Source organism: Borostomias antarcticus (assembly GCF_949987555.1).
Source record: "Borostomias antarcticus genome assembly, chromosome: 10".
NCBI lineage: Eukaryota > Metazoa > Chordata > Actinopteri > Stomiiformes > Stomiidae > Borostomias > Borostomias antarcticus.
The window spans coordinates 21,186,128-21,198,733 of record NC_140243.1 but is presented as its reverse complement, the minus strand read 5'-3'; the positions used below and the strand labels follow the sequence as shown (position 1 = coordinate 21,198,733).

The 12,606-nt window shown below is 48.5% G+C and overlaps 1 protein-coding gene across 3 annotated transcripts in view; it reads left to right on the top strand.

Annotated features, from left to right (window-relative positions):
- oxr1a (oxidation resistance 1a) overlaps positions 1 to 12,606 on the top strand; it is a 162,744-nt gene that overhangs the window by 78,152 nt on the left and 71,986 nt on the right. For all 3 annotated transcript variants that reach the window (XM_084444253.1, XM_084444252.1, XM_084444251.1), the window contains one exon: positions 3,960 to 4,150. In XM_084444253.1, coding sequence (XP_084300379.1) covers positions 3,960 to 4,150 — 191 coding nt within the window. The remainder of the gene's footprint in view (positions 1 to 3,959; positions 4,151 to 12,606) is intronic.

Here is a 12,606-nt window from a genome sequence, read left to right as displayed (position 1 = left end):
GTGGAGGGGGGGGGTGGGGGGGGTCGGCTTAACTGTCTCAGGCCGCTCCCTATTGGCCCACGGAGAACAATGATAAGCAATTCCAACAGCCAATCAACACCGCCTCCGCAATGTGAAAGTAAAAGCTCTTAATCTCACTGCAATTTTCCCACCAGTGCCATTTCGGCTTTTCACACTGGTGTGTCTGGGGGAGGTGGGAGGGAGGAAGGAGAGAGGAGAGGAGAGGAGAGAGTAGGAGGGGTAATGGTCTCCAAGCATAGCCAGGCTTATGAACTCCTCCTGTCTGAACTGGGCCAGGTGGCAAAAGAGAGAGAGAGAGAGAGCGAGGGGGGGGGGGTGCTGTGTGGCTGTCAGCCGAGGTAGTCCATTACATCATCGGGTGCTTTACCATCTGTCAGGAATGACCTCTGACCTAGTGCACTCCTCCTGCAGCTCTCTCTGCGCTGTGGCGTGTGTTCCTGAAGGAGGTGCTGAAAGAGTGCTGTTCATCTCTCAGGCTCTGTCAGTGGGTGGAGGTCATCATTACCTCTCTGAGCTGACTTTGGTTCAAGGTCATTTCTTCTCCCGTGTCCTCGAGGGAATAGATATAAAGATGGAGGAGGAGGGATGAAATGAGCTCTGAATGTGATGGTGGGTTTCTCAACCACTTAGCTTCTCTTGCCAAAGGAGATGATGAAGTGTCCCAGTGGTAATGAGTTCCATGGGCGAAACCTGAGTGGGGTCGTCTTCTGTGGCAGGACCAGAGGTTGAATCAGCTCTGACGGTTCAGCCATGACTGGTCAGACCCAGAGAGGAGGAGGTCAGATTATTGACTGGATATATGTTGGCTGTTTGCTGAATGACTGTTGGCTGAGTGTTGACAGGGCTGTTCTGTTCCCGCCTGGCGCCAGACCCAGCTGGCACGTAACACTGAGGCGTCACTAAGTCAGGCTGGTGTGGTGTGTTTGTGAGCTTGTTTGCGCTTGTGTGTGTGTGTGTGTGTGTGTGTGCGTGCGTGCGTGCGTGCGTGCGTGCGTGCGTGCGTGCGTGCGTGCGTGCGTGCGTGCGTGCGTGCGTGCGTGCGTGCGTGCGTGCGTGCGTGCGTGCGTGCGTGCGTGCGTGCGTGCGTGCGTGCGTGCGTGCGTGTGTGCGCGTGTGTGTGTGTGTATTTGTGTGTCATAGCTCACCCGGGGTCATAGTGAAGTGAGAATGTCAACACATGGACATCAGCTTATTGCCTGCATCCCATACTGAGACATCACCCCTGGAATAGGAATGAACCGGGAAAGATGTCATCTCTCTGCACAGAAGATATGGCTACACAACAGTCTGGTGCATTGTTTGTATCAATAAACATCTCTCATATACAAGGTCAGATATTGAGTTTGAGCCACTCTCGGAAGATAAATGAAGTCGATCAACACTCTTAGAAGATAAATGAAGTCGATCAATCCATAGTAATATACTGTAGCAGTGGTTATCCTTGTCGGATGAGAGCCACTTCAAAACATTGCCACACTCCCCCTCCCCCCCCTCTCTCTCTCTCTCTCTCTCTCAATCTCACCCCCCACTCCCTCTCTTTGTTGAGGCTGTCATTGTTTTGCTGGTTGGAAGTGCTGATGGCCCTGTCCTGATTAGCCAGCCTTAGCTGCGGGCCTGCCGGTTAGCAACTGTAGAGTGTTGTCATTCAGGCAGCTCTGTTTCTAGGGCTCAGCGCATTCGAGCTGAGGGGAGAGGAGAGGAGAGGAGGGGAGGAGAGAGGAGGGGAGGGGAGTTGTGGGGGGCGGAGAGGATGGAGGAGCGGAGGGGAGGGGAGAGAAGGGGGGGGGGGGGGGGGTATTTTCCTGATGAGGAGGTAATTAGTGCTGCATCTTCGCAGGGGACTAGGAGAGAGACTTCACACAGCCTGACAGTCTTTAGTGTACCGCTGCCGCTCTCTCAGAAACCTGCATCAGCACAACCAGACCCCCTCACTGACCCTCTCACTCCCCCCTCACTGACCCTCTCACTCCCCCCTCACTGACCCTCTCACTCTCCCTCTCACTGACCCTCTCACTCTCCCCTCACTGTCCCTCTCACTGACCCTTTCACTCACCCCTCACTGTCCCTCTCACTCTCCCCCTCACTGTCCCTCTCACTCTCCCCTCACTGTCCCTCTCACTGACCCTTTCACTCCCCCCTCACTGTCCCTCTCACTCTCCCCCTCACTGTCCCTCTCACTCTCCCCCTCACTGACCCTCTCACTCCCCCCTCACTGACCCTCTCACTCTCCCCTCACTGACCCTCTCACTCCCCCCTCACTGACCCTCTCACTCTCCCCTCACTGTCCCTCTCACTCTCCCCCTCACTGACCCTCTCACTCCCCCCTCACTGACCCTCTCACTGTCCCTCTCACTCCCCCCTCACTCTCCCCTCACTGTCCCTCTCACTCTCCCCCTCACTGTCCCTCTCACTCTCCCCTCACTGTCCCTCTCACTGACCCTTTCACTCCCCCCTCACTGTCCCTCTCACTCCCCCCTCACTGTCCCTCTCACTCCCCCCTCACTGTCCCTCTCACTCTCCCCCTCACTGACCCTCTCACTCCCCCCTCACTGACCCTCTCACTCCCCCCTCACTGACCCTCTCACTCCCCCCTCACTGACCCTCTCACTCCCCCCTCACTGACCCTCTCACTCTCTCCCTCACTTATTAGAAGGTACCCACACAACTTTTTTGAAGAACTATCATCAGGGAACAAGGTGTTCTGTGTGCGCGTGTGTGTGTGCGCGTGTGTCTTTTCATTACTTGTTATAGGCGCTATGTCGTCTGTGCAGTGGTTCGTCCAGCGATATATGCACTTGTCTTGTCTCGAACCCTCTGGAAAGAATCTGTCTGCCTCAGCAGTTCTGCTGCCCTGATTGGAGGAGAGAGAGGAGGGAGGAGTGCTGGGAATCTGGTATTGCTGCTTCAGGACTTTTACTTTGACAGGCAAGCAGGCCAGAGGAGAAAGCAGTGGACTTTGGATAGACAGGACCCTGGAGACTCTATAAATTGCTTTATATGTGTTATCCTGCATTCTTGATGAACTGTGTGTGTGCGTGTGCGTGTGTGTGTGGGTGCGTGTGTGTGGGTGGGTGGGTGCGTGTGCGGGTGTGGTTGCGTGCATGCATGCGTGTGTATTCCCAACCTACACTGTTCTTTGTTTTGGTTTGATACCTGGCTTAGTTTTGTCAACTTCAGGAACAATCAACAAATGATCCTGGATGGCATTTGAAAGGGCTTCCTGCAGTAGACAGAGATCACTTGTGACCTGGGCCAGAGTGTGATTGAGACTAAACATTTATATATCTTATATAAGTGGACCACTTATAGGCCTGTCAGTCTAATATTTCACATGAGGTAAGGGTTAGGGTTAAAAAAAAACTACACTTGAGCCCTACAGTACTGTATGTGAGTACAGTATGGGTGTAACATCAAATCGATTATGCAAAACAGCATTTAGTGTTGTATGTTGGTTGGCTTAATCCTGTTTGAAAATGTTTAGTGCTTGGCAGCCATGTTGATGTGAAATAAATTCTCTTAAGCAGGATGTGATTATGTTATTGATTCATTCTCACAGATTCATTGCAGCTGCAGAATGTTTTGGATTCCCCATTAATGTCAACAGCTGATGACAGAGCAGAAGCTGATTCCCACCTGTGTCTCTGTCTGCTTCTCATCTCTCTGTCCTTGAACTGTCAAGGTCACAGTTCCTAGGTCCTAGCACTGAGCAACCGCGGTATCACACGCACTGAGTATAATACTCTCTAAACACAAACATGAATGTTGTACAGTAAAAAGATAAACACCACTAAATGAATGATGAAAGAGTGAATTAATGAATGATTTATTTTATTTTAGGTTAAACTCATCCCTTAGAGTGTTACTCTGACACACACATGCTTCTTGTGTTGATACCTGTTCATAAAATGTTTTGTTTCCGGTCGTTTCCTGACTTGCAGGCTGAAGAAGAAGTCTCAGTCGGTGGACATTGCCAGCCAGGGTTTCTCCTCCTCTCTGATGCCAGCCTCGCCCCTCAACAGGGCCGCACCTGTTGCCAAGACAACCACATTTGCGGTGCAGGAGCACAACACCACCAACTCCCAGAGACGCAGCCCTCGGTGCGCCGAGCTGAAGAGAGGGTACACCATAGGTAAATGAGATGCCAGGATCGGTGGAACGCTGATCCGCCCTGTCTGCCTGTCTGTCTGTCTGTCTGTCTGTCTGTCTGTCTGCCTGTCTGCCTGTCTGCCTGTCTGTGTTGGCGTGTCAGGACAGAGGGAGGGTTTCTCAGAGTGCGTGATGAGGCGAGGGAGGGGGTTGGTTGTGAGTGCACTTTTGTCAATGCCTGCATTTGTGTGTGTGTGTGTGTGTGTGTGTGTGTGTGTGTGTGTGTGTGCGACTCCTCCTACAGCGAATCACTATTCTCCTTCAACCTGTCCTTGTGGCTGCAGTGTGTGATTACCCTTGTTAATGCATACAGGTCTAAGATCCCTTCCTCTTCTGCTGTGTGAGCGATTCTGCCAGTGCGCTGGTGATGAGGAGGTGGGGGGAGGTCTGTGGAGGCCATGGCCTTTAGGGTAACAGGCCAATCAGCTGACTTGCAGCCGAAGCTGAATGACAACAATGGAGCTGTATTAGACAGAGGCCTGGTCAGCGTTCCGCGCTGATAAACATTCTATAGAGCCATCTCCTGTTGACGAAGGCATCGCTGCGCCTCCCGACAGCGGCTGGCGGAGGGATTGATCGGTGGTTGACAGTGACAGTTTAGGCAGCGGTCGTCAATAAGGCAGCTCACAGGCTAAACGGAGACCCTGGGCAAGAGACAGACGAAAGTAGGAACTCGCAATTACTTTGGTCGGCCGTCATCCATTTCATTGAAACTTCATCATCCGTTTTATAGAAACAGTTTGTGAAAGCAGAGGCCATTTAACGTCGCTCTCCGTTCAAACTCATGATCAGACCATTATAATGTAAGGTAATGTCACTTTGTAGGTAATTACCCTGTGTGTCTATAGGGAGTCTGTATATTGTGGTTCATTGGCCTCTCCTAATGGTAACTAGACATTGATTAGTGACTGTTCCTCCCTCTGAACTCCCTCTATCTCTTTCTCTTGATTGGCTCAGTAATCCTCTGCCTCAGGCATCTTCAGGCTGCTAACCCAGTCGATTGGCTCCTGACGAGAGTTAATGCTAATTTATTCTAATGTGAGAATGATGATGTCGCCAGCAGCCCGCTGCACTGCCTGTGAGACTTCAGACAGAGACGTCATTAAAAACCCAGACAGACCAATGAGAACTCCCGCTAGTCCTAAATGGTGATTTTCACCTTGGCTGATGGATATGCTGGTACATCAGTTTTACTTTCAGTCGTCTTGTTCTTGAAAGGAGCAGTTCAATAAATAAATAAATATGGCGCCTTTACAACATCAGAGGGGCCATGTTTATGATATTTAAAACAAGTAAATAGATGAGAGATTGATAGAGAGAGAAAGTGTGAAAGAGAGAGAGAGAGAAAGAGAAGGACAGATGGAGTGTGAGAGAAATGAAGGGAGGGATGGAAAGAGAGAGGGAGAGGAAGAGAGAGATGGAGGGAGGGAGGGAGAGAGAGGTGGAGGAAGAGATGTAAAGAGAGAGTAGTGGGGGGAGGTCTGAGTGGAACAGTGTGCACAGTAGGAGAAGGCAGCATCTCTATCACATTTAAGAGAAGTACAGGTGTACAGGCAGACGGGCAGGAAGACAGGCAGACAGCCTGAAAGGAGAGGCTCCTCTGCTGAGCCTCTTCCTGTATCACCAGGGCTCCTTCCTGTCCCAGCAGGATCCCATTCACAGACACACACACACATGCGCACACACGCACGCACACACACACACCGAACCACACCACACCCAGGTGACCTGCCAGTCAAGCACAGCTGTAACCTTTTCTCTGGAGCTGCAGGAGTGCAGCTGAGAGACACACGCAGAGAGGCAGTATCTACTGTATATAGTGTTAGTACGGTACCATGGGTGTCGCTAAATGAGTTTTGTACTGAAGTTAAAGCAGCACAATGGATGATGTGGTATTTTTGTGATTTGGTGCCCCCTACAGGTTCACTTTTGCACAACTGTCGTAAAACGGTAAATACTATGCACGTTCAGTACAGCTGAACAAATCATACAATGCTGCACTTCATGGCTCCTGGTAATCCTATGGTGTGGCTAGCCAACTACTGTAGTGCTGCAATAATAATTAGCTAACAACGAACAAACTAAATTCCACAAAATCTTACAACTGTCAGCACTTTGTCAGATCGCCAACTCTAACTCAACCAACCTTACACTAGCTAGCAAACGTCAGCCTAACACGCAATGTAGTCACTAGCATGCATCCTCAGACATTCACAGCTAACACAGCCATCAAGCTGTTGAAGATTTCAAGGTAAAAAAAAAAAGAAAACTACATTGAGACGCTTAAAGGTACCCCAATGAGTTTATTTTTGGTTACGAAACAGTCTCATTTTAATGTGGGTGAATCTACATTACCCACACTTGCTTATGTGTCCATTTTCGACAAATGTCGTTTCTTGTATGTAGTTTATTTTTAGATTATTATTTCGTGGTCGGGTCGTCCAGAACTTACTTGGAATGACGAAACGATTTACTGCAGTGGCCTACGCCGCCGACAAGACGAAGCATAATTTAAATGTGACCCTTATATATTGTCAAAAGTTACGTTACTAGTAAGACCTTTGTAATTACCTCGTCGGTGGCCATCATTCCGTCTTCAAAACACCCGGCTCAGGTAGCTAAGGTTTACGACAGTGCGCGCGGAGGCTCATGGGAAATGTGGTCTTTTTGGGCGGAAAACACTTCTGCTTCCCGAAACTCCTCGTAGGGCCTTTAAGTATGTAACCGTCGAGAATGACATGAGAATGTAAGATATAGGCATGAACCAAGAAGTGTGTACCAAGCACGTCCACTTCCTGTCCGTCCTCTCCTCTCCCCTCCTCTCCTGTTTCTCCTCTACTCTCCTTCCCTGTTTCTCCTCTCCTTACCCTCTCTGTTTATCATGTTATTCCCTAATAACTGTGAGGGGGGGCGGGCGGGGGGACGCTCCAACCTTAGCCTCAGACAAGAGACAGAGGGAGGGAAGGAGGGAGGGAGGGACCAGACAGTCAGAGTGACCAGACAGTGTTTGAGGCCTGACCTGGACACTACCTGCTATGTGCTAGCAGAGGACAAGCGTCCGTCCATAAAACTAGATAGCACTATGTCCTTTCCAGAGGACAGAATTCTATTTTCACTGTGTGCGTGTATGTGTGTGTGTGTGTGGGTATGTGTGTGCGTACTGTATGTGCGTGCGTGCGTGCACATGTCCTTGTGTTTAAATGAATCGGTCTGTGTGTTCATGCATAAGTGCTGCGTGTGTGTGTGTGTGTGTGTGTGTGCGTGTGTGATAGAGAGAGAGTGAGAACATTGGTGTGTGTGTGTCGTAGCCTCCAACCATTCAAACCCCTGACCCTACTTATACGGGATCCATCTATAAATGTAAGTAATAAACATCATGGTGTCGCACACAAACACAGCGTTCACATTCTCTCACACACACCCCAAGACCCCTGGACCTGCCTGCTGACAGAGGAGTGAGAGTGATCACTCCCTTGTTAGCTATTCATTGAATTTCCACTGAGGGGTGGAAGAGGAGAGGGGAGGGGTGAAGGGACAACAGGAGGGCAGAGATGGGAGGAGAGGAGGGAAGGGGAAAGGAGGAGAGGAGATGAGGGTGAAGAGAGGAGAGGAGCAGAAAGTAGCGGACAAGAGAGGAGAGAGCAGAGGAGGGGGAGAAGGACAAGGGGAGGAAAGGAGATAGAGAGGGATTGGTGTTTGGGGAGCGTTACAGTAACCAGCCCTGCCCTAGACCTCCAGCCCTCCAGGCTTCTTCATATGCAGTTCCATGAAAGGGAGACTCGCTTCCGCTGAATTGAATTAGCAGCCGCTCAATACATCGAAGGAGGTGTCGGGTGGAGCTTCGACTGCCGCTGGCTCTTTAGTGAGGGTTGGTTGGGGGGTACAGTGTGTGATGGGTATGCTATTGCACTGTCGTTGGCCCCTGGGATTAAATAATGTTTTTTTTTTTATTGAATTGTTTACGTGCTGAATCCTCCTCCTGGGAGATTTAAAGTCACATGTGTGGATGACCCTGGCCAGGTGCTACTGTGACCATTGTGGCAGAAAAGATGCTACAGTCACTGCTGGGAGGCACAGACTCAAATGTTGTTTTCTCCTCGTTTGAAGAAAACCTCACAGGTGGTGCTTCGCTTGTGTTTACGCTTGGTAACAGTTGCCACACACACACACACACACACACACACACACACACACTGGAAAGTCATTTGTCCTACAGTATGCATTGCATGCACATATATTTTTCAGAGTAGAGCATTTCTATAACTTAGATTGAAAGCCATTCATTCCTCATAATATTCTATGTAGTGGAAATATGCTGAACTGTAACATTGGGCTGCATTACTCAGCCAGTCTCTCCATTAGTCTCCCAAGAAAAGCTGCACACTGGCTCTAATGGCAGGTTGTGGGCCAGCATAAAAAGTCCAGATGATTCAACAGTGATGGATCCCTGGCAATATCTAAATGATACTGACTGGCCACTCTCTCATTTCATCTGGAACCTGTGGTTAGGTCTGCATCTCTCTGAGGCTGTGTGCGTGTGTCCGTGCGTGCGTGCATCGTGTGTGTGTGTGTGCGTGTGCGTGTGTGTGTGTGTGTGTGTATGTTTGTATAATCTCTACAGGAGCATGGGCTTCTTACCACAGATGGGATAAAGCCCAGGAGATGTGCCCAGCAGGACCAGCAGGCAGGAAAGGTCAGCCATGCTGTGTGATGTGGGCTGACCAGAGTGATTCAGACCAGCTATACAGGAGAGAGGAAGGGAGGAAGAGAGGAGGAGAGGAGGACAAGAGAGAAGGAGATGGAGAGAGATAAGGAAAAGATAGGAGAGAGGAGGAGAGGAGAAATGAGGAAGTGGTGGTTGATAACATGCTGTGATATTATAAGTCAGCAGGCTGCTGTAGTCTCCAGTGGTCTAATTCTACAGTTACACAGATCTATAGAAATCCTCAGTGAAAGTCATACTTGGTCTCGAGGTTTGTAGGTCACTGACGTAGTGCAATCCTCCATACTGCCCTCACCGTATCCTGTGTCTGCAGATCATTGCAGGTGACAAATCAAAGGAAACCACCCCAGAGTATTGGGATGTGTCCCAGGAGATTTAGCCTCTTTATGGGGTGTCAGTACAGTAGCAGTCTTTATCTTTAATATTGTCCTTGTTAGAGGCCCTGGTTATAGGTCCTGGGTAGAGGGATCCATGCAGAGCTCACATATTCCTATGGGATCCCCAACACTGCAGCCTCACTGCATACACACACTCTCTCTTTCTCTCTCTCTCTCTCTCTCTCTCTCTCTCTCTCTCTCTCACTCCCTCACTCACTCACTCACTCACTCACTCACTCACTCACACACACACACACACACACACACTGTGATAGTTATTTTAGACTGGTGTAGTCCAAAGATTTACCAAGATACGTTCAAAAGGTTGAGTCTGGTTTATTGAATGAAATCAAATACTTGCGCAAGGACTTCCTGACAAACGCAGCAAAGGTGGTTCAGTCAGAGAAGTGAAGTCAGTCACTTCTGGCTGTGGCTTATGTACAGTCCAAACAAAAGGTACAAGGTTTCCAGGATGTGATTGGCTACTGCATTGTACATGAATGGCAGGCGTGGCCAAGAGTAAAAACATGTGACATGAGAAAACAAAGAAAACAAAGCTCTGAATCAGGACGAGGGAGACCAAGGTGGGGCCCCTCCGACCTAAACAAAGAGATGAGGAAGAGCTATGCAGAGTGTGTTCACAATTACAAAAGAGGGGAGAGTTGGTGTTTTACATTAGACTGAAACTGGGGTTTTGCAGGGGACTTGGGGGGAGGTGATAAATTACAAAGACAAAGGCTAAGGTGTTTGGATGTAAATTCCTGGACAATCCCTCATTTGTGCCTGAACAGGCACACAAAAATAAAATCCAAACACAGTGTAAACAGTCAGCTATGCTATACATGTGGAAAGGAAATAATCTCTCCACTAGGTGGAGAAAAAAAAAAAAAAAAAAATCTCTTTTTTTTTTTTTTTTTTTTAATTATTTTCTCTCAACGTGCAAAATCACACACCAAAACCCCTTGCTTCAGAAATTTGACAGGAAACAAGATAAAAAAATGACATGATTATATACTATTTATAGTCTAAGAGTGGACAACCATTCACCAAAAAACAAACTTGATTTAACAAGGCAAAAAAAGATAAAATGGTTACCAGTGTAAGAGGGGCAAAAAACCTCTTGGTCAATTTAGAGGAAAAACCCAAACTTATTCATCAACTCATGTTTCAACCATTGCAACTCTTGTAAACAAATATGATATTTTCCAGATTATTTCAAAGTTCATTAACTCTTGTGAGGAGGTGACCGGCAAGGTCAGTCTCCGATTGCTCATCAGAGGAGAGGAGAGTGTGGCGGTGACTGTCAAGGTCACTCTTGTTCACAGTGTATCCCAACAGTCATTTAGGTGGCACTTCTCTTTTGGGCAATAGAATGTCATTGGGGAATGCAAGGCGTCTTCTCTTCTAGATCGCAACTTCGATGTCACGTTGCTTGAAATCAGTTATGTTCAATGTTAGTGTGTGCAGGTGTGTGTGCGTGTGTGGTGCATCTTGTGAGGAGGTGACCAGCAAGGTCATTTTTTTCTCCGATTCCTCGTCGGAGGAGAGGACAGTGTGATGGCCCATGGTTTTGGCCTCTGAGCCCTCTTGTTCAGCTGCATTCTGATCTCCTGGTGTTTGCGATCCCCTGGTGGACCGTCCTCTGCTGCTTGGACCCGTCGGCAATGCTTGCATGGGTCCAACGAAGTCCTCTCAGATCGCTGTCTGCGTGGTGAGTAGAAACTGGTACGTCCCGAGCCACCTCGGCGAGTTCCAGCTCCTTCGTCTGTGGTCGTGGACCAGGACCCAATCCCCAGGAGAGATGTGATGCAGGAACCCCTCCTTAGCCTCAGGAAATGGCGGTCCTTACTCTGTTGGAGACATCTGTTAACATCTTCCGCCACCCCTGTTTTTGAAACATGATCTGGCCCGTGGGCTAGTTTGAAAGCATAATGAAAACATGAACGAGGTAGTACAGGTTTTTCATTAGGCCCTAGATACAGGTTAGTTTGGTGGTGGAAATGTGCACTTAGTCCTTCATTTCTTTTCTCCGCAGGTGGAGCAGATGCTTGTAGGTCAGAAATGTAGGCTCTTGAACTGAACCCGGTCCATCCCTGTACTGCTCCACGTAGGGCCGGCCCGGGTCGTGCTGCTGGAGGGCTCACCTCGGCGCTCCCGCCTCCAGCACAGGCTGATGAAGTGCTCCGTCTGTGGATCCACAGATGAGAGAGACAAACAGAGACAAAACAGAGCAAAAGAGAGTCCTCTGGTCTGGTCTCCCTGTTCCCTTCTTTGGTCAGGAACGGTTATTCAACAGTCTGTAGGAGATACTCAGAAACATGGTTAAGCGCAAGCTCCTGCTTTGGGGAAAAAATATTGTTATTCTGTCAGGAAAACTTAAACAGGGTGACTGTTCAAGTGTCATTTAGAGCCAGTCTGCAGTAGCCTACAGTGACATCAGGGGCAGTGTTAGAATGACTTCAACACGCTTAGTCCCCAGTCATGATCAAGGCAATTGGGTCTGGCTCTAGCATTTCTCCCACGATTTTATGAAAATAAAATAACCATATTCTCGTCTCAACAAAACAACACCCCCTAAGGGTGAAAGCAAAAATTTCCTGAAGTCAGGATAAAAAATAGAGATGAGGCAAAGAAAATGACACTAAAATGTATTGGCTTCATTTACAATTAACTAATCAAAAAACTCCATCAAAGCTTCATTTGTATAGCTAAAATTTGTATCTCTAAAACCCTCCCTCTTCTGCATTTGAGGACAGAGTATTTGGGCACTGCTCCTGTTTCATACTTATCTGTCGCTCACAGTGAGTTGGTGACATGGCGTTGGTCTGCATCTCACGAAACCCAGATCGCCCATCTGTAGGGAAACAGGCCAGTAATCTCCATCTCCACCTCCGGTCTGTGCCCGTCTCCTGGTTCGGCATTCGCCCATCACTCCCGGAACGACAGTTGTCTGTAAAAAAAACACTCAGAAAAAAAACACTCAGGCCCGATGAATGTGCCTTAAACTATAAACATGAGATATTTAACATACTCATTTAAAATATATATAAATTGGGTTATGAGATGCTGCATTCAAATTAAGATACTGGCAACCCTTATCTATTCCCCCCACTATTATGCACAACGCTTATGTCTTAAGCTACATATCAGAAAGAGAGACAAAACAAACAGTTAAAACAGACAAACAGCAGGTCCCAAGCAGTCCCCAGGAAGGCATGATCCAGGCTTCTCAAAGACCTGCCGCCCAGGGTCCATAGCACCTGAAAATTAAGACTCAAAACACAGACTGGGTTCAATAGCAGAGGAGAAGGCCTAATGCCAGCTCCTCAAAAAACACAT